Source organism: Haliaeetus albicilla, chromosome 12, assembly GCF_947461875.1.
Source record: "Haliaeetus albicilla chromosome 12, bHalAlb1.1, whole genome shotgun sequence".
In the NCBI taxonomy this organism is placed as follows: domain Eukaryota; kingdom Metazoa; phylum Chordata; class Aves; order Accipitriformes; family Accipitridae; genus Haliaeetus; species Haliaeetus albicilla.
In genome coordinates this window covers 40,664,926-40,687,373 of record NC_091494.1, presented here as the reverse complement: position 1 = coordinate 40,687,373, position 22,448 = coordinate 40,664,926, and the positions used below count along the sequence as shown (strand labels likewise).

At 45.9% G+C, this 22,448-nt stretch overlaps 1 protein-coding gene across 1 annotated transcript in view; it reads right to left on the bottom strand.

Moving 5' to 3' along the window:
* Window positions 1-8,484: 8,484 nt before the first annotated feature.
* The window catches only part of MAP2K6 (mitogen-activated protein kinase kinase 6), a 53,954-nt gene continuing 39,990 nt past the window's right edge, over window positions 8,485-22,448 (bottom strand). The window contains exon 12 of the mRNA XM_069799367.1: window positions 8,485-20,111. Coding sequence (XP_069655468.1) covers window positions 20,034-20,111 — 78 coding nt within the window. The 3' untranslated portion in view covers window positions 8,485-20,033. The remainder of the gene's footprint in view (window positions 20,112-22,448) is intronic.

Here is a 22,448-nt window from a genome sequence, read left to right as displayed (position 1 = left end):
TCGTGAATATTTATATGTGTAATGACGCCCCACAGGCAGAGCTCTGGCATAAGCAACTTAATTCAGATGAAGTTGTGTCATCAGGCTGTTTCGTCAAGGATAGCTGGATCAAAATACTCTTGCTTTTTCAGTAAAACAGGGTATTCTTTCTTGTCAGAAAGTGCCTTTTCTGGTTGGCTCTCGTGTGCGCTCTATCCAGTGAATTAATAGTGGCATCATTCAGGGCTGATCAACCTGTTATTAGCGTAACTGAGCAAGAGCACAGTGAGTACTCTGCAATATTATTTTAAGGCAATTACTCTCTGTGACCTTTTAATAATAGTCCTGTTCCCACAGCATAGCAAATAAGGGCCATTTTCCAGAGGAGGCACTTAATAGAGATAAAAGATTCAGAGCCGTTGCAAAAAGGCAGAAAGCACCACTCACTTCTCCGGCAGTGGGACTGATGCTGAAGAACTGGCAGAGCCCGAGCCTTATACAACCTGTTGTTTTGCGTCTTGAGATAGACCCTGTACGGCTTAGACAAGTGAACTCCCTACTACAACCTGAGCTTCTGTGCAATATCGGAGCCCTCGCCAGAGCTTTCCCTGCCCTCCTGGCAAAGCTGCTCCATTTTCAGAGGCATTTCTCCATGTAGAGAGTGATCTCTCCTCCCATGTTCCCAGGCTGTTCTGCCAGGCTGCCTCCGCCGGTGACCCTCCATCTCCCGGGATTAAATATGCTGCACCAGGGCTGATTAGCAAAACCCCAGTGCAAAAAAACCCTTACAGACACCTTTAGTTATGAGTAAAACCCTGCTACAGCACCTAGGGACGCAGCATTGCTAGATGGACGCTGTAAGGGCACTATAATGCACTTAGGGACACTATAAATCATAACTTCATTAATCTGAGTTTGACTTTGGTTAATCTTCCTTAAGGAAAGAGGGAGAGGTGCAGGTCTGTATTCTTGCTCCCGGGTGAACAACACGACAACGAGCCCAGGGAAGGAGAATTAAAGATGCCTCATTTCATCCTTTCTACTTAAGATATTCCCTGATGTGCCCCAGAGCTTTGCCCATCTCGGGGGACGCTGCTCCACTTCCAGACGACTTCTCCGCCTGGCTCCCGGCACAACCCACGCGGCACCGCACAAAGGCCAGCGGCCGGGCAGGGGCTGAGGGGGCGAAGCAGAAAAACCACAGCCGCTGCCTTTAGAAATGAGCCGTTCCCGCTGAAAGGAAACCTATTTGATCTCTTCCTAACCCCTTCCCTGCAATTATGCTTATCGTATTTCCCTCCTGATGTATTTCTTCTTCGAGAGCAACATCTTCTGCTTCCGATCCCGGCGCGGCGTTTCGGGCAGCGCTCGCTCTCATGCTCCGAGACACGAACATAAATGTATTGCCACCTGCAGCCTGCTTGTAAAAGAGCCGCGCTCGGGATCGAGCTGCTGAAACCAGACTTGCAGGCTGGTATTGAATCTGCTTGTACCCTTCCAAATCCCTAGATTATTCAGGAATGACGGGCATCAGCCCTTGTCTCATCATTGTGTAAGGTAATTAGTCCACTTTATTTCAGATTTTAGAGCTTGACCTTTGTCCGGAGATGCGAGCTCAGAGGAAACAGGAAAGTTTCCATCTGATTACGTGCTTGGGCAATATGAATTACTAACTACCTGGGGTAGTGTTATTCAAGCCTTGGTGTTAAAAAGATGTGGTTAATATCTTCCTTGCTTTTCATGTTCTTGTCCATTTTCAGAGCAAAACTTCCTTGCCTTCAGTGCTAAATACCCGCAGGGATCCACGGCAGCACTCCTCAGCTCTGCAGAGACAGGCAGAGCGCGTGTGTTTATGCTGCCATGCGTTATCTTTAACTGTTAATATTTCATAACATTGCATTTTTTAAGTATTAGTGACTGTGCTCTCAGCCAGGATTTTTTTTTAATATTTGTAGGCAAAAAAAATCATATTTGCCTGAAGAAAGTATCAAAATTTGAACAGATGGGAGTTTTTACCAAAAGAAGACTGTTTTGCTCAGAAATCATTCCATTTCCAAAACCTCAAATAAAGTTTCATATCTTTCAGCAGATCTTGGACCGGGATTATAAATTCAAAATAAAAATACAGAAATTTCCTATGTTGAGCTTATAAATGCTAGTTTACGATATTTTCTGGTGTCTTAATGAGAGCCATGTGACCAAAGTTACATATTCTAGGAAATAGCCAAAAGGCACATATTATTTTACAGGTATATTTTTAAATGTAGAGGATTGCTTTTTAAAATTTTAACACAAGATGTTATTATCCTTTTTTAATTAAAAAATTACTGGGCTATTTTTTCCATTTTTAATATGCTCTGCACTGCACAAGAGAACCAAGTCCTGCCTCCAGAGTCCCCAGGGCACTGCAGATGGTTGCACCAGGGGTATTTACATTCCCCTTGCAGCTCCCAAAAGCCCAGACTCACCCGTTTTCCTCCCCGTAAGCCCTCAAAAAGGGTTTTGTGAGTACAGCACCGATGATGTTGTTGGATAGTAAGAGCATCATTAAACCACATTTGTTGTACTTAAACCCAGCAAACTGAGACAGTGACCATAATGGTACATAATGGTATCGGAGGGGGAAGACTCGGGGCCGTTGCTAAGCCTCGCCAGTTATATATTATGAGTTTTAGCGTCGCAGGAGACCTGAGCTCTCTGCTCCTCACAACTTGGTCCTTGTAATTATCCCCATCTCCAGCCCCATCTCCGCTTGTTTGTCCCTATTGACAGCGTTGCTATTGAATACCCAGTAATGGGTTGTAGCCTCCAGCGATCCTCCCTCTCGATTTCTAGCTCAGGGAAAACACAACAGATGAGCCCATACACTAAAAGGCTGGGAGGCCATGCTCGCTTAAGACAGTGGTTCCCTGTAAAGTCAACAGCGGAGCTCTTTCGGGTCTTGGGCACATGGGGCACACACCAATGATGACCCAGCAGCGGTTTCTCTCTATCTATACGGTGCTAAACATGGGCTCCAGATACAGTTTGCAATTAAATCCATCAGCTGTCAGCACTGGGTGGGCACCTTGAGGCTGACCTAGGGAGAAAAGGCACTGGGTCAGGTTCAGGAGCAGTATGGAGACGTCCTTCGCCCCGGGCTGGCTCATGCCGGGAAGAAGCCACAGCTGAAATCTTGTCCTGGCACTTCAGATCTCCAGATGCTACCACAAGATCAACACGTATCCTTCAGACAGTCCATAGAAGCCTTCAGCGGCACCAATTTGATTGTAAAATATTTGCATGTTTTCAATTATAATTTAGCCCAGGCAGGCCCACGAGACTCTTTGCAATACCGAGACTGTGTGATGGATGCATTATATCCTCTTAAGCGTTGCCTGGTGGGCCAGAAAAACTCTGGGTTGACAAGAGTTAAGGACTGGGGGCTGGGAATTAATTGACATCTTCCATCTTCATATGATCTCAGGTGGATACTTTATTTTTTTGTCTGAGGAGGTTTATTTTCCTCCAGATTGATTGGATGAGTTGTGTTCCCAGAGATCAGAGAGTTCAGATGGCAGAGGATCCTCTTACCAGAAGATGAAAGCCAATATAATCAACTGCACAACTTCAAAACATGCAGCTTGTTCTTGTTGGCTGCACCTAAGTTTTCCCTGCAGAGAAGCTGTCGACAATGATTTGATATCAATCCAGTAACAATCCCTGGTTTCTAATAATAATTTGCACTTCAGTAGAAATGTTCATGTGAGTCTCTGAGAACATTTAGCAGATGGTCATTAGTGAAGCTCCCCAGTTCTCCTGCAAGGAAGAGATAACAATTATTAGCCTTGTTTTACAGATGGTGACACTGAGGTGAGGCACTGAAAGGTGAAATAACTCTCCTAATTTTCCATAATGAGCCAGTGGCAACAGATCTATGAATGAAACCCAGGCATCCTGCTGCGATTACTCCACAAACCCTATATCCTTATCTCTTACAGGAAGACGTGGTCAAAGAGGTGAGCCTGGAAAGCAAAAAGCGAATGACTCAAAGGCAGGATTCATGACACATTTCTGGAAATAAGGAATTAGGTCTGGGTCAATAAATAACTGGAAAACCAGGGGGACGCAATGTGAGAGGCATGTGAAATGAGGATGGATGGAAAAGAAAGAAGATAATGGAAGGGAGGGGAAGGAAAACAGAGCGTAGCTCTGACTTTTTATTTCCACTCTTGGTTTCAATCAACGTTGTAAAATTAAAGGTTAGGGCTCTGAAAGAAAGAAGAAAGCGACCTCCATCTGCTCCCGTGGGGGTACAGCTAATGGGTGAGGCTTCAAATGTGAATTGCCGATAACAAAACCCTCCTCCTCGCGTGTCCGATGGTACGTCACCCCGCAGCAAAGTGCCGGCCGCGGTGCTGCCGGGGGCACTGGCTTGTGTTTTGGGTGCCACAGAGACCTGCCTCTCCCTGGGCTGGGCAAGGAAACGGGGCTGGAGCTCCTGGGAATGCCGGCTCTGCCCAACGGCATCCGCACGCCGTCTTTTACCAAAAAACCCAGGTGCTGGCTGGGCTAGAGAGCGCTCGCCCCTGCTTTCCTCGGCCGGCAGCGGCTGGGCAGTAGGTCAGCCGCCGAGCTGGAGGTGCACGGACGGGTGCTTCGGGGACTAATTTTAGCTTTCAGTTACACTGTCTTTTCCTTTCTCACCCAGAACGTCTGGACTGCTAATACTGATGGACTGGCTGATACTACAAAACGCCCTGCTAAGATCACACATACGCGATGAGGGGAACACAGCCCAGCTAGCTGGCCCAGCGGTGGACTTTATACAACAGCCAAATGGAAGCCAAAAGACTTGAGTTTAATCCCTCCAGTTAAGTCATCTAGATTCCTTCTCGCCACCAGCCATCTGATCTCAATCAACAAATCTTGGCCTTCATCTCCTAACCTAGACGAGAGTTGCAATGCTGAAGCCTGAAGTAATCTGCATGCAAAAGGCTTTAGTAATGATTCCCTCAAGAGGGATTATTATTATTAGTTATTATTAGTATTAGTATGTGAAAGTGGTAGGCAAACAAGAAAGGTGTCTTAGTAATGTTTGCCATTAATAATTTGTTAACATTCTGTAATGTTCTTCCATTTATTTTCAATACTTATAGTTGACAGAAGCATATTGAGAGGGACCCATTAACATGAATATGTTAAAACCAATCACTGGGTATCAAAATAAGATGCTTTTTTAAGACTGAAAATACGTCCAATTTGGCTATTCCTCTCATAACATTAGTAGGATTTGGCAAGAAAATGAAACAGAATTAAATGTCTGTATCTTTAACATCAGTAAACTACCTCACCTCTAGATGCAATGTATTTTTAAGAAGCTTTGCAATATATTGCTTTCAGCATCCCACCATGCACTTGCAGAACCAGAGAGACAGACAGAGCCAGAACTGTAACCAAACATGTGTTGGGGTGGTAATACATGGCTTTGTAGCAGGAAATATCAGGGCAATTTGAGAGAGCAGAAATGATGTCTGCATTGGCAAGATCAAAGATACAGTTCAAAAAAACATAACCATGAACATAAACATAGATGCTGCTACTGCAGGTGCTCCTGAGCAGCATGGAGAGCTTGCTGGAAGGAGTAAGTGCCCACCAGTAGCTGACTGGCATGAAAATTGGGATGGGAATTTTGGAGTGGAAATCAAACTGCAGCGTAGCCAACCTGCAGAGAAAGAACTATATTTGAACAGGTACCGTGTGCTTAAAAAAACTCCTGCAGTTTCTTCAAACCCTTCGTCCATAGTCCTAGACATCTGTCACCATGGAGAAGTATTAGGAAAATGCCATCTGTCAAGCCAAAGTGTGTCCCAGTAAAAGTCACAAATCAAAGTTGGATTCTAGATATTCAAGGCTATCTTTAGCAAGAATAGATGTGAAACACGTCTCTCTTCAATTTTATAATCTCTAACGACTGCAAATTGTTTATGCCTCAGCATTTGATTTTTCCTTATCATCTCTTTCCAGTTTCAGCAAGCACCACATATACAGAAAACAAGGACACGTTCAGGGGACGAGGTACTTTCCACAAGGGCAGGGATATTTCTCTCTGAGTGCTACTTGCTGTGGCAGAGGATCGCTCTTGTGCCGTGTGAAGAGAAAATTGTGTGTATATTCACAAGTCCACAACCACCAGGCAAAGGCATTTCAGCAGCCACCTCTTTTCTAGTTTTGAGGATTTCAGAAAGCCTCTAGTAGCAAATTTATCACCATTATTAGTACAGAAACCCCAAGGTCAAATCACCTTGTCTTGCATGGGTGCAAGACCAAAAGGCAGGATTCCCAGCCTCACAAACACTTCAGTTACTGTAAAATGGCTCTTATTCTTTTCTTCACTTAATTCCATGAGACTGCTGCTGTTAAAAGGTATTTGGGACTTCATTCCAGCTTAATCTGCATTTGTCTTAGAGAAAGTTTTGCCTTTGGTGATGGTGAGAGTGGATTAAGACGGGTGCCTGCAACTTCTGAAAACCCATTGCCAACCCAACATTGGCTCTACAAGTCACATCCAGTGTGAGCGACTGAGTTTTGGGAAAATACCCCAAAGAAGGACCATATAAAAGATATGCTTTAGGCTGGATGCTTTTAAATATTGTCTTGTACAGGCCTGGAGTTCCTGTTCGGCTGTGAGAACCTCAACCTTCGCTCCTCTTCTTTTGCTCATTTCAGTGTGATGTTAGTTGTGATAATGCAGGACATTATTTCGCAATTTCATTTTCTGCACATACATGAAATACTATATAGTAGGCAAGGGAGACAGAGGGAACAAGATCTGCCATTTCGCCAGCTAAAACAATTGTATTACAAAGCTCAGCACAGTTTACATTACTGTGCCGTGTTCAATCAAACTCTATCCCAAAGGTGCATACGTATCTCCAGACTATTTCAGGGGTTGGCAGCTGCTTCAGAACACTTACTCCTTTTTATTTTTTATTTTTTTTTCATCTTGGGGCTTTTAAAATTGATGGGAGGCTGAAGGCAAGAACTGATGCATTGTAGATGACAACAAAAGAGGCTCCATAAAATTGCTTTTGGCATCTCGTGTGCGTTCTGTCTACATCTTATAAATTACTGCTGCATTTCAGCGACAAAAATAGTTTTGTATTTGGAATTGATTACAGTGAGATAAAGCTCTAATAAAAAAAATGTACTGATGCATAAATGTTCTGAACATACAAGGGTAATTTGATTTGATAAAATACAAGTATGGCTCTTAATTTCTTCCTTTTAAACAGAACACACATACACATACCACAGTGCAGATAAAACTTCGGCAGCTGTTTTGCTTAGGATTCCCAGAAATGGTTATGTGCCTCTTGCAACTCTTCTCTTCAGACATTTTTATGGCAATGTCCGTATCACCGGCATTCCCATCACCGACGCCGGGTAACATTCTCCCTGCAATCTGAAAGCGTTCAGCCCAGGCCACTGTGCTTTCTTCTATGCGATAAACATTGATTCCTCTCCTGTGCCCTTAAAGGTTATTATATTAACTGGGCTATTTTTGTTTAGTTTGTTCCCTAGCGCATCAGCTCTGCAACTAGTGCTTTTGCCTTAACTGGGACTGCAGGATCAGCAGAGGGAGCTGATATATTGTTTTCGGCAATTCTAATACAAATGGAAGCATAATTTTATTTACATGAGAAAGAGGGAAATAGCGATTCATGTTTCAGTATGACCCAGACCAGCACGCCTTACTCAAGCAAAATGCTATTTGACTTAGCCTAATAAATTAAGGGTGAAAATTGGCTTTGCATCATGACAAATGCACAGCCTAATAGTTAACCTTTAAAGAAATGCAAGGCTTAATTGCACATAATAGTGATGGGGCTGGCAGTGGAATCCAGGGTCGGATCCAGGATTTGGTGAGACAGAGCAAAGCACCACGTCTGTTTTCCAGCCTGCGAGCGCCGGGGCCGACAGCTGCACAAAACCAACGCTCGCTTCGGCCACATCGGTGCAAGGTGCTGAGCGAGCCACCGGGCTTCCAAACCCCCACAGCACGTGTGTTGGTGTCCCAGCCCCAAGACCCGCACCCCCAGGCAATGCTGGGCACGGAGGCCGTGTCCGCTCGCAGCCCCTCGAACCCCCCTATCCACGCTGGAAAGCTTATTTTTGGGGGGGGAGGGCAGGAAGCCGGCCCCTCTCGTCGCACCAGCACCCTGCCAGAGCCACGGCGGGAGCCGGGGCTCGCGCCTTTGATGTGGGCTGGACGGGATGTGGATGTGTCTGCTCTCGCCAGCCACGCTAGCCGAAGCGCAGAAAGAAAAACCAACGGCAGAAAGACTGATAATTATTTCTGTAGAGCAGCTTGAGCATTCCTGAGTTTTCAGTAATGTGCGATAAGCCGTTGTGAGTAAGATGATCCTTAAAAACCTTCCATATGAACAGCAAAAGCAGTACAAAGTGTGTCCCCAACAACTGGTAGTACTTCCACGGGGTAAATACAGGTAGACCGACAGCACGTTACTTTTAAATTTCATTTATTTATTTTTGTGTACATTTTTCTTAATTTGACTGACATACCATTGCTATAAAGATGCCCTGCTCTTTGAATATTTAATCCAAGACCACTAGTTCAAGTGTGGTTATGAAAAGTCACGGCAAACATATGACTGGAAAGAGGTGGTTGGTTTTGACTTCCAGGCAGTTGTTTGAAGCATTTCATAGATGCACACAATATTCAGCAGAACACACGCACACACAGTGCTGAGTTTAACACACACACGCGCGCGCGCACACACACACACATCTGGAAAACGGTTACAGTGGTTGAAGTTTCAAAAAGGTGTACTGTCCCCTTCTCTCAGCAGCAGTGAAAAACCTTTGGATATCCTGAGAAATAAAATTGAAGCGTAGTAAAGAAGATTAACTCATTTCATCAGCAAGGTTTGGGTTTTTTTTTCAAGTTAAATATGTTCTCCCAATCTAATTTTTTTTAAATGAAGAGCGTGGAGGGAAAGGATCTGGGGCAGTCGGGGTTAAAGAATACCAGTTCAATTGTTCCACCAATATCCTTAATCCAGTACAACAAAGATCCTAAAAGCATCTCATGAAAACAACAACATTAAATAAAAACCTACCTAATGTTACACACATGGTCCTACTGTCAGTCTCCTACTATTTATCATCTTCATGGTATGAGGAGCGGCTTTGAGATGAATGAAGACAACACAGGTTAAGAGAAGTGTTTCAGATGGAGCAGACGTGAAGCCGTACGGGTGGGCAGCCAGGCAACTCTCTGGAGTGCAGGGAGAACCCTGTGAGCTTTGCAATATCTGACTGATGAAATTTCGCCTGGTTGCAGGCAGGAATAGGAGCTCGGAGCGATAGTTCATCACGGCACGGGGTGGCACTGCCTCCTGGCAGCTGGCTCTGCGTGGCTACAAACCCTGGGCAAAGCCTGAGGGGACCTTAACCAGTCCTGACAAGAACCTGGGTGGCATCTCACAAAGATGACAGCACCTCATTTCTTTTAAATATACCACCAGTACATGTTCCCAAGAACTGGCCAAGGCAGGGATGCTATCTCTGGACAAATCCACCCTCCCCCAAAGCTATGATGTGGGGGTCTTGCATTAGGATGTGGGCAGTTTTGATTCTCATGAGGAGAGAGTTACCTCCACAAGGCTAAAAACTGAGTAACTCTCATGCATTGTCCTGCCTTTCCATCTAATATTACCTTTCCCGTTCCTCCCATCGATGAGAACACCATGTTTCTCCTGATGAGCCGCAGAGCCTGTGCTCCTGCGAGCTCCCCTGTGCCATGCGCTCCCTCGCTGCGAGAGGGGTTGTGTGAGGTTACGGGCTGCTAAGTAGCAACGAGCACCGCAGAGGAAACAGGCCAGCAAAGACTTAGACAACAAAAACAAACATGAAGCAATTAAAAGAAGGATGGGAGATGTGGTCTGATGTACTTTTGCCAAGAAATAAATATTTTACATTGCCTTTTTTAAAAACACTTGCATTGTGTTTTTTAAATCTCCAAAATGGTAGACTTACTCGCTCCACCCACCCATGCACAACACGTGCACACACACACACACTCTCACACACACACACACTCTCTCTCTCTCTAATGCACATACCTTTCCAGCTTTGTAGAGCTACTGGATTTACTTTGAGACAAGTTTCTTGTGCATTTTGACAATTTACTTTGAGACAAGTTATTTGCAAGAAGGCAAAGTTCATGCGTGGCTTTGACAGCTCCACTTTCTCATAAATGGTTTTTGAAAAGCAGAAAGCAAATGAGGGCCAAAGCTCCATTTAAAGTTCACCTCAGATGCCTGAAAAGCATTTATACCCACATCCTTCTGAGGTCCCTGCTTTATGAACTTCTAATGAATTCCACATTCTGCTACCCAACGTTTCTTATACATAGGGGGAAGAAAAAACAAACCAGAAAACCAATGCAAGCTGTTTGAAAACAGATGCACCACAGCATTCTTTATCAGATAGGCTGGGGAGGCTTCTGAAGCAGTGGAGCAGCAAGGCACCTTTGCAAAGAGGAGAAAGGGAATAAAAAGAACAAAAAGCTGATGGTTTTGCACCCTCAAACCTGCTTGTCTCACACAGGTCACGCTTACAGGATTTCACCTCAATGTCTCTTACAGAGCAAGAAGCAGCTGTTCCTTAGTTGCTCCATCATTTCTGTAGGACTCGTGTCCTCCGTACCCAGAGCAGACATTTGGCCAGAGGGTGCCCGGGTGGCCCTCAGTCCTGCTTCAAAGCAATCCTGGCAACCCCAAGTCTCACTGGCTCGAGGGCTAAAGGAAAACTCCAGGCAAATTCGATACAGAAAAGCCTGGCATGAGACTTGGACAAACCAAGTTCATCACAAACCAGATTTTATTTTTCAGGTGGAAAACTATCTTTTTCTCAGAATGCCAGTGCGCTTTTGGTTAATGATGTTGTGACATAGAGCATTTTTACTAGTTAAACTGAACCCTGATGCTAGTTAATCCCCTCTTGAAGGAACAATTACAACCCAACTGATGCTTTTCCTATCAAAACCAAAACAGTAGGTTTATTCAGAAGCCTCCAAGATGTTTAAAGAAAAATTGAAAAATGTGATTTTTTAAAAAAGATTCCTAATCCCAATCCCTAATTCTAGAACAAACCAGGTCACTAAAAGAAAATCTAAATTGCTATAAATATAATTTAAAATCATAATTAGCCATCTACTGCCATTCGCCATCCCAGCTGTTAGGAGATACTACAGTGATTCCATATGGCTCAAGGGCAGGCTGGGAGATACCTTCAGCACATCTTGGATAGTACCAGAAATGGATAAATAATAAATAGTAAGAACATGAGAAAGAATAATCAGCCTTCCACATGTAAGGAAAAGCAGAGACTTTCACAGTTGTAAAACAAATGATGTTAATGTGAAAAAAAAATCCTAAAAATAAAGTAAAATAAGGACTTGTATTACAGCAGGTTGGAAAGCCTTCTCTTTTCTAACATGTTCAAAACACAGGTGCTTTGCCTGTGCCTCTTCGATACCAGCAGACCACTGGGAAGTGGTTGCTTTTCCATTGTGCTCATATCTTTTTTATTTTATTCTAGCTGAAAGCATGTAGACATATCCTTGTTAGAAATTTACCACCATCTCAAGAAAAAGCAGATTTCACGCCTTAAGACAGAAACTCTAGAAATTTCATATATTTTCATGCTAAACATGGATCTTTGCCAATAACTCTGTAATTGCTTCAATTGGAGATTTTGGACATTTTTAGACAGTTATTTTTTTCTACGAGAAATGACAAGTTTTACTCCAACACATTTCCAGTTTGCAAGAAACTACATTTAGCAGCTTCCCCCCAATGTATTGCTATTAAAAAATAAATGCAAAATTCCTACTATTTTGTATGTTGTGACTATTTCCAGCAGACCCACTGGCACAGTAACAGTTGTCACCAAGCACAAGCCGCTCGATTCACAATTATGGAGGAAACAAAACGGTGGCAGAGCTCTGGAAATTCACTTCATACATAGATTATATAGGAAATGTTTGGAGCCAGATCCTGGTTTTGGCAATAGTGTATTTTGAACCAAGCTTTTTTTTGCCTGTAGAGCCCCAGTCTGTCAGAAGCCCACCAAATGGTACGGTCCATGCTATTAGATATTTATAAGATATTTATGCAAGACTCATGACTAAATCTGGGCTAAACGTGGACGGAGAGCTCTGCAGCTGCACCTGTATATGTGAAAATTTGATCCTGACTTAACAGCTATGACAGAGACTGTAATTTATCTTTAAACACACCTTTTTGGCTCTTATGAGGCACTTAATCTACATCTCTTCACTCTGGCTGCGTAAATCAAGGACACCTGGCCCTTCCTAACTTTTCACAGTATCCGTCCTGAAAAAAACCATACAAGTGGGCTGAAAAATACCGAAGGCTTTCAGTTATTGTTCCAGGACACTCTGAGATGGCTGAATGTTCTTTACTAGAGGGAAAAAAAATGAGACGTGGCAGACCCTGATACCTCCATCACACAGCTCCTGGGGAAACTGTATCTACCTATGTTTTTGGAGGCCGTCGGCACGCTTGCTGCCAGACTGCTCTTTCCAGCCATCAGACATTGGCCACCTCTTACTGTAGAACTGATCCCCATCCGCCTTCTGGCACAATTTGGTGCGTACGCTTGCGTGACGGGTCACAGAGTTTTGGAAAGACCATGTTCTGATCTCTTATTTTCTCAAAAAGAATTAGGATAAATCCTGAGGTGGCCTGAATTATTCCTGTAAGAGAAACCAAACAGAAACTTTCCTGATCGGTTCGGTAATACTTGGGGTGTGTTTACCCTTTATTTAAAAATTACACTGTTGTGAGTTTCCTGGATTTAGCTAGGCCTAAAAGCGAAAGTAACATATCAAAATACCCTGCAATAAACTTCTAGGAAGGGTTTTCAGGTCTGGCTAAAACCACACAGCTTTGGAAATTGCCGAAAGACATCTGATCTTTTGAGATTTCCATCTCTATTTCCAGAGCGTTTAAGATGCTTCCAAGCTTTTCCCAGCGTATCCTTGCGGTACCTCACAGCCGCTGGACTTTTGCCCCATCATTTAGAGAAAACCAAGAGCCTTTCGAGGAAGGAAACACGGCCTGTCCTGCAGCCCAGCTGCCGGCAAGGGAGAGCCGCCTTGGACTGAGGCTGCTGCAACACCAGCGCTGCTCCACTTCCAGAAAGGGATTTTTAATGCAATGGCAGCGAAGCACGAAAGGAGAAGCTCTCGCTTCGGCTGGATACCTGCAGGGTAGCTAGCCTCTGGCTGCAGCATCCCATTAAGCAGGCACTGGATAACAGACAGGCAGCTCCTTTCTCCCCCAAAGCCCTCTGCGGAGAGCTGGCTGGAGGCCCCTTTCCCTTGCCTTCACTCTGACCAACCGCCTAGAAAAAAGGCTGCTAGTAAAATCCCAGACAGTAAAATACAAAATGTAAAGGTGACTGAGACGTAAGGTGACGATGGAGGCAAAGAGCTTTCTAGCAACCCAGGAGTGCACTAAAGGAGGCCATGTAATAAATGTCATGCAGCCAAAATTGTTCCCAGTGGAATGGCACTGCCGGCTGCATAGGCCCCTGAAGAATTCATTTATCACTGTGGCCTGTAAATTAGATATTTCCACCATTAGGCTAGTTAGAGACCACCTTAAAATGTTTACCCTCTTCTTTCTCAGCTACAGAGGCCTTTCCCATGCTTTCTCCATCATTTAAGTCAGACCTCTGAATCTCACTGACGAGCTCGGCAGGGGAAGCAGCAATGCACAAGGCCACGCAGCAGGCAACAAGCATCAGCTCGCGATTTTTCCCTGTGGGTTTCTTTTGGGGTTTAGATTTTGTTTCTCTTGCTGGATGTGGGGATGCAGTGGCAATCTGGGACTTGTGAGCAAACCCATTACCTACAAATCCGGGCCTGAAGGAGTACATGGCAAAAGAAAGGGGAGACAGGCTGCTCTCACCAGGCTATGTACTCCATTGAGTCTGTGGTCGCCTCTTTCGCCCCCTCTTTCTGCTCCAGCCTTCCCCATCAACTCCCAGCTGCCTATCAGAGGACTCTTTTTGTCCTTATGCCATTAAAACCACCCTTGCAGTTTACTACACTCTCTTTAGAGTCCTCTTCATTTATACAGCACATGAAGCTTTGCGCCCAGACCACTGGGACCACCACCTCCTATCTGTATCTATACACATCTGCAAACACATAAAAGCCGAGATTCAACTGAGCTTTTTCTGGCCCTCTTTATTAACAAAATCAACTGCTTTTATGATGTGGGGTTATGTGAAGGAGCAGCATCCTTTCAACCTGCAACACAGCTGCCTACTGCACAGAAAGCATCTATTCAAGCCATGGCCCGGGAGAGCGAATCTCACTGCACTGCAGAGCTCTGGCCTGCTAGAACGCACGTCAAATTTCATATTATCCATCTGCTCCAGTAAAGGCTGAGCTGAAATATTAATTAGGAGATCTGATCCCTTCTCACCAGAAACAATCTGGATTTTATAGCTCAGCCAGAGGCCAGCGACGCAGACAAAGCTCTGTGATACATCCTTTGCTGCTGGTTAACGGCTTTCAAGGAAACAACCAACTTGGGGGGAGGACACAGACTGTAAAACACGTGGACATCTGGTCTGTTTTGTCCACCCTTCATCTCCCCCATGCTCAACCCCCACCTCCTAAGTGCATGTTCAGAACACAGAGAGACGACTCCTCTAACATAAACAGCTATAATATAGCAATAAAGATTAATGAGTAAAACTTGCCATTTTATGTATAATCCGTGGGGATTTACAATCATTAATCTTTATTAGTGTGTAATAACTGTTTAGACATTAAGAACAGATTCTCAGCTGGACAAAACTGGCCTTATTCCAGCCAAGCCAATGGAGCAATGCCAGTTTACACCCTCCATGACCCTAGCTCTAAATGAGACCCATCCCCATCTGTAGGAATCATATCACTAACAGTATTTCCCCAACAGCAGGAGCACACTAGTGAAGGCAACTATTTGTCTTTCTCTGTATCTGAAAAAGAGAGCTGCATGTGTCCAGGAAGCTCAACAATAGACATGTCAATAAACATGAGGAAATTCAATGAAAAAGCAACAGCAACAAAAGGAACCCCAAGGAGCAGGGAAGTGGATGATTTTTGAGGCAAGACTATAAGATCTGGTTTGGCAGGAGCATAACTAAGAGGGATGTAGCAATCTTTGGCATGTGAAAGAGTGAAAGCACCAAGACGGGCTCCCAGAGTTCCTCTAAGAGGAACAAGATGGAAGAGAGAAAAAAAGAGAATCTTGGCTGGCTTTTCGGAGAGAGGAGTTTGGGTTTTGTTTTTAATAAAAAAGAGGTCTATTAAACAAGGGAGCTGGTGGGAACCTTGTCTGAACTACATCAGACCAGCCACTAAAGCAATGCTGCATTGACCGAGCAGGATTTCCTCTTCCAAAATGTCTAGGAAAGAAGGGAAATGTGCAGGTACATACTTAGCTTGCAGCAAGTGTGGAGAAATCCCAGCTAAGACTGTGCATGCCGGTGTCTCTGCCCTCAGCACCAGGCACTGCTCCGCTGCGTGGGTGAAGGGCCTGGCAGTCCCTTCCCACCAACACAAGGTGCAGGTAGCACTGACCCAGCAGGCACACAGCCACGTCCCTCTGCACCTGCTGAAGAACTGCAAGCTCAACTGCGTATCTTTTTTTAGAGCTTTTTCTGAGTAATGACCCACCAACTGCCTCCTCCATCACACAGGGGAAACCAGCTGCCTCCAGAAATGGTGTTCCCACCTCTTTAACAAGTCAGAAATGCCTTCTTCCCCACCAGTAAACCCGACAAAAGTCAGGGAAAATGCAGAAATACAGTACATAGATATCTGTGTAAAGTTTTGTACACTGGGAAAAACTCCAGAAAAGATGGGCATTTCCCCCACTGCAGCAGCAAGAACCTGGCATTCAAAAACAGTAGCCAGCAAATGCCCTCCAACTCCTCTTTCAGGTTTAAGAGACCTTCGAGACGCAGAAAATAGCTTTCCTGGCAGTGACACTTCAAGAGCTCTAGCAATGGCAAGGTCTCAAGCATCCAGGAGGTTGCAGGAACATCAAGAGCTGTATGGTGGAGGAAAAAAGAGGATGAACACCCTGTCCCGGTGGTCCCCCACCACCTGCCACAGGGCTGGGCTGTGCATCTTTCATGCAGCCCGATAACCACTGCTTGTGGCAGAGCGGAGAAGCCCTCCCTGCCTTGCAAATGGCTAACTGTGCTGGAATTAATTCATGCAGCTGGTCCAGGTCACAGCTCAGTGCTGAGCTCCGAGCAGCTTTTCTCTCCTCTCTGCTCCCTGGTGTGGTTTTGGTTTGTTTCAGGTTTATGGCATGAGATCTGCATCTTTTGCAGTTTAAAAATCCCAGTTCAGGACAATGCGCTGCCCACAGTCCTGTCCTGTCTGAAAACAGAAGAGGTTTCTGAAGAACAGCTTTAAGCCTCAATACCTTGGCTGTTCAGGGGGCTTGGTTGTTGGGAAAGCCTTAATGTCCCAGAGATCATGGGTGTCCCAGGCAACCCTGTGCTCATGTTCTAGCCAAGCAAAGTTCTGAGCACCAACCAAAGGCTTTACATCTTCACAGAGGTTACAATCAAATGAAAGAGAAAAGAGTCTGACTTTCATCTTGTAGCCCAGGATGTTTTCAGGGCTTTTAAGCACACAGGAGTCCCTGGCTCTCCTCCCTGCGCCGAGGCCACCAGCTCAGGCTTCTCTCTAAGAAAATCCTGCGTCAGGCCGAGCTTATGTCCATACGTGCCACAAGGGATGCAGAGACAGACAGACAGACAGCCTCTGCATTTCTCTCCTGCCATAACTACCTTCTGCACTGGCAATCACTTGGATCACTGTTTTCATTCACACTGGTCATACGGATTCACACTTACTCTGGGCTGACGCAAATGACTTTTAAAGGAACAAAGTCATGGAGAATCAGGAGGGAAGTGAAGTGATTTGTTGCATGCTCTATTGTAATGTCATTAAAACAAAGGGATTAGATGGCCCAAGCACTGCAAGAGCAAAAAGCATAAAAGAAAGCACTCAGCATGTAGTGTCGAGGCATGTAGGAATCATTTTAGAGGGTTACTAGCTGCAGACAACGCTGACATTAATTTTCTATTGGAAAACGCTGGTGACATTAATATCTGCTATTAATACTGAACTTTGACAGTATCTCATAAATTCAACCTGTCAATTACAATGGCACTGAAATAAAGGTGCTCTGAGGTCAAGGAGATGTGGTGTCCAAGTGAGACTTATATTCCAGGAGAAAAGCGGCAAAAACAATCTTTAACAAAAGCATCAGATCCATATGTAGGAAAACCAAAGGGTGGTTTTAAATGTCATGTTTTTCAAAGCGAGAATTGATGCTGGAACCAACTCTATAAACTGGCTGGCTGGACTTTTAGCTGCAGCTGAGGACAATCAATCAAAACAGCTCTGCGACTCTGAGAAAGTGAGAGAGAGAAAACACACACACACACACCATGGAATATGAGAGGGCAGATTATGAGCCATGCGAGGCCTCTTAAAATTACACTGCGAAGTAAAACATCCTTGTGTTTCATCCGCAACAAAATGTAACCTGAAAGGCTCCCCTCGACACACAGCGGAATATGGGGCTTATCGTTACCGAGGGCCGGGCAGGCTCGTGAAACACAGCTGAGGAAGAGGAACTTCTTCCCCAAAGTCTGCACGACCCGTGAGCTCTTTGCAGCAAGGAAACCCCCGCAGCCCGATTCCTGTGAGCCCTCCTCAAGCCACCCTGCTCTGCAGCTGAGGGGCACAAGGATTGATAAATCTCCACGAGCAATGCTCCCCTATCTCCTTCGATGCTGGCTCCAGGGCAGAGCTGCAGTATTTTAGGGTTCACAGCCACCTCTGCAGGCACTGCCAGCCACGGCCGTGGCAGTGACAGTGCCAGCCCAGACACTGGCAGTGTCTATGTGCACCTCTTCAAAGTGGTCGGCATGTCCCTAGCGCAAGAGGTACCACCATTCGGGAACCCCTGCTCTAAATATCACCCTCCCCATCAGCCCTTCCAAGGGATCGCTTCCCAAACAGACACCTAGACTAGTCCAGAAGCCCAAACTGCCCCAACAGAGACTGGAGCCACTAACCTGGGAGAGAAAGGGCTGGATCCCAGGCTGAATTACATCCTGCACAACTTAAATATTGCAGAGCAAGTTGGGATTTGACTCTGAAAGTCTGCGCCGAAGCGATGGATGGGGAAGGGAAGCATGTGGAGGGGCACGAGGCACGTGTGCATGCCCCGGCGCAGCTGCACGCACAGGCACTCTCCTTTGCAGGGCTGGGGGAAGGAGCCACGGGCAAAGGCAAAGGACCTCATAGCCGAGCGAGGCAGCTATGCAGGTTTGGCTCAGTCAAACCAGCATCAATCTGGAGCCAGTGGCCTTGCTCCAGACTCAGCAACACCTTGCAGTGCACGGTCCCCCCTTTCTCTAGACAGTAACCGTGTTACCCAAAAGCAGCGTGAGCTGCCGTCTTCCCCTCCCACCCCGACAGCCCCCATGCTCCTGCCTTTGGCTAGCAGCTTTTCTCTGAGGACCTGGCCAACAGCAACGAGCTCCTGATAGGGGTGGGCTGTGGTTTCCCTGCGTGGTTTCCCAGGCTGCAGCTCTCGTGGGGGACACCTGCAGCCCACGCTGGAGCCCAGTACTCCTGGCTGCCTTCAGCATCCCGACCAGAGCTGGACACAGCCCAAACCGCACGCCGGCACAGGCTCCAGGGGAGCTCACTAGCACTCCGAAAGTCTGTGGGCAAGTACAGAGGGATTGCTGCCGATGCAGTGCTGAGAGCCCTGGAAACTTGCGCTGAGATATCCCATTTTTCACAGATGTCGTGCTATGCATACTGTTATCCTTTCTCATCTGGAGAAGAAGAGCGGAACACCCTTTTAGGCCCAAAGCAGCTCATCCCCAGCCCAAGGGAGCCCTGGGCGTTGCAATGCTGCTGGGCTTGCGGGCAGGTGGGGGACTGACCATTGCAGCCTCCTCCTGATCTTTGTGCAACTTATCTGACAATCTATTTCCCTCTGGAGCTTTTGTCCCAGACACTACCCCAGCAATGTCTTCCCACTCCAGACCTCATCACCCGCCTGATATAGCAGAGTAAGTCGGTGGGACGTAGGGCAGGGGCCTTCTGCAGGCAGGAGGCTGGCAGTGCACCGCAGGTGGCAGGCTGGCCGGGACGGGCCGGCCGGACTCGGAGCGCGGTGTCCGGAGAAGAGGCGACCTCACGGGACGCTGGGGCCTCCCTCCCTTACAGTGATGCTGCCTCGTATGCTGCGAAAGCAGCTCGAGTAGCTGAGCTGAGATCCTTGTTTATAAATTCTTTTTACGATGAGCATTAAATATTTTCCACAACACAGACACTTCTTCTCTTCTTTCTCTTTTCCTTTGACACCTTTTCCCCAGCAAAGCCCTATGACTATTGCTTGCTGTGGCCTCATTTAGCATCACCATCGTCACCACACATTCATCCTCATATAAAACAGAAATCTATTCCATCAAGCACTTAACATAAATATTAAAATAATGGAAGGGACAAAATATAAATCTACATACAACTTCATGACTACCATAGCACCTATTACCATGACAAAGCAAATTCTGGTTCAGGGGGAAGGGAAAGGGAATGAGGAGAAAGTTAGGAAGAGGGACTTCGACTGTCATTAAATATGTAAATCACTCTTTTACATTTTTTTTGTTTTGTTTTTGTTTTAAGGTTACCAACCTTATTAAAATTCATTTCACTAACCAGCTCGTTCTATGTCACTATGGATACCAAAGAACCCTTTTAAAAACTTCGGCGAGGCGGGGGTTTCTCAGAATAAAAACAAAACAAAACAAAACATAGCGACTTTCTGTTGGTGCTTTCATGACAAGTCCTGCCACGCGCCCCTCCCCTGCACCCACCAGTCCACAGAAGGGCAATTCATTTACAAGTCCAGTTCTCAGTCTCCCAGGATGAGTTTGACAAAAGAGGCGACGTCTGTCTCTTTGGATTCATGCAGGGTGAAGAAAGGATGTTGCTGGGAAAGAAAAGAAAGAAAAAATAGAAAAGTTTATTATTCACAACGCTGAGGACCAAACCTAAAACCTTTTCAGACAGTCTTCTAGGCAGTGAAAAAGATTTTGTTGCTAGCATCATAATATTGGGCTTTCCATTCTTTGCAGCTGAGGCAAGTCAGGGAGCCCGAGGGGCCATTTCATGAAGGCTGCAGATTCGTGCTGGCCTCTCAGATTCCCTCTAAACCCTGCCCTGGATGGGATGGCTGAACTGGGCTGCTCTCAAAGCGAGGGAAAGTATTAAAAAACACTGCCTCCATCTCTAGCACTTCATGCCCTTCGGCACACGCTGGCTCACAGCTCTGCGGTGCCCAGGGAGGAGATGTGCTCCTCTTGAGACGGTGGTTACCCACCCCACCGTGCGCCAGCTCCAACAGGAGCAAGGAAAACCTTGCAGGAAAGCTGACTGTAGTGGGTTTTCCCTCAGCTTCCTGCTTTATCTGTGTATTTACCCTCCGGTGACTTCTGAGTCTCATTTCTTCCCTGCAATTGCTCATACTCGCAGCAGGAGATGGCTACTTTACCCCCAACCACCGCAAAGAGGAAAGCCATCCCGGCTGGAAAGCCATCCGCAGTTGTATGTTTAACTACTTAATCGTGACCAACATGGGAAGACATCCTGCCAGAAAATCTTGCCTACATTTCAGCACAAATGGAAAAATATGTGTAAGGAGAAAAAAACACAACGAAATGCCCCTGACGGCAACAGCAAAGCCCCTCTCTGCTAGCACCAGTGACTCAGTTTGCTACCAGGGAGTCAGCCAACATCCACCTGAAATCACCACACACTGTTCGACACGCTGTCCTAGCAGTTAATTGGATTTATTTGTATGGAGGGTCTCAGAAAGAACCAAAAGGCAGCTGGGGCCCTGCAGGGCTCACAGGTGACCTCCAGTCTGTGTAAAATGCTGTTGTGCTTCCTATACACAGGCTGGGGGTGCTCAGTTTGATTCCTGACCCTCTCATTTCAAGCCAGATTTTTAAAGACAACTTGAGGTTTCCAGGGTTTTTCAAAGCTGCCCCTCACCTCAGACCCTGAGCGTTGGCTGTTTTATGGCAGTGGCCGAGTGGAGGGAGAAGATGAGCAAAGAAAAGAGACTTTCCAAGGTGGGCTTGAGCGGAAAGTTATCCAGTGAACAAAAAGAGGCAGCTCTGAGCAGCTGGGAAGCAACCCAAAGACACACCAGCAAGGAAGAGGAAGCACAATTATGTGGGAAACAGAGCTGAAATGGGCTGAGGCAAGGATCCAGACATAATTCAAGGTCTCCCTGGGTCAGACAGTCACGGGAATCGAAGTGTCCTGAATAGCTCTCAGAGAGATGGCCCAAATGGCCTGCCGTGCTATTATCCCAGCGTGATGCCACTGCTTTCACATCCCAGCTAAGTCGCACCCAAAGCAGAGCTTCTGTAGCCTGGAAGAACCCGCAAGCGTGACATGGGCGGCAGTAGTGGCCTCCAGCCCTGTCTCTCAGTGAATCCAAGCCCTTTGCAACAACTGAGTCTGGTTATAGCACAAAACACCCCGTGCCAGGTGGGATGTGCTCCATGCAATGTGCAGACCACCGGGGAGGAGTCCTGCAGTAGTTTCATGCTCCACTTCACCTGGGGAAGTGGGTTTTCAAATGAAATTAAGCATCCGTATCAGTTTTCCTGATGCTCAAGATAGCACAGAGTCATACTTTCCATGAGAAACCTCAATTCCACAGGAAAGCAAGGGAGCAGTCTTGGTCTAAATGACAAGTCCAATCCAGTACCGCAACTTAATGCCATAAGAGAGAGAGGAGAGAGAAAAAAAACCAACAAAACAGCAACCCTCAACCACAGGACCTCACAACATTCATGTCAGCCATAAAATACCACAGCATTGAGATACTCTGGAGAGGTGATCCAAGAACCTAATTCAATAGAAATGCACTTGCTTGCCAATGCGTATTAATGCTGCAACAGACGGAGCTGCTCCGGTGAACCTTTTTGATAAAAGGCCATTTGGCAAACTTCAGAAATTTTCTTAAAATATATATGTATTTATTCAATAATAAAAAAAAAAAGGAAAAAAAAAAGCCCTAAACCTCAGGCCTCCCTTTGTTTGAAACCAGTGTTTGGGCAAACTGTGTGTAAATCAGATCTATATATAGTCTAATTGCATTACAGGGCCTAGCAAGAAATGCCACAGGAATTATTCATTGCTTACAACTCACGTTCAAAAGGTACATGGATTTCCAGCATGTATTGCAGCTAGAGAGCACCTTAAACCCTGGTACCTTCACACCACAGAGGTCCCAACACCTCCAAGCAGACAG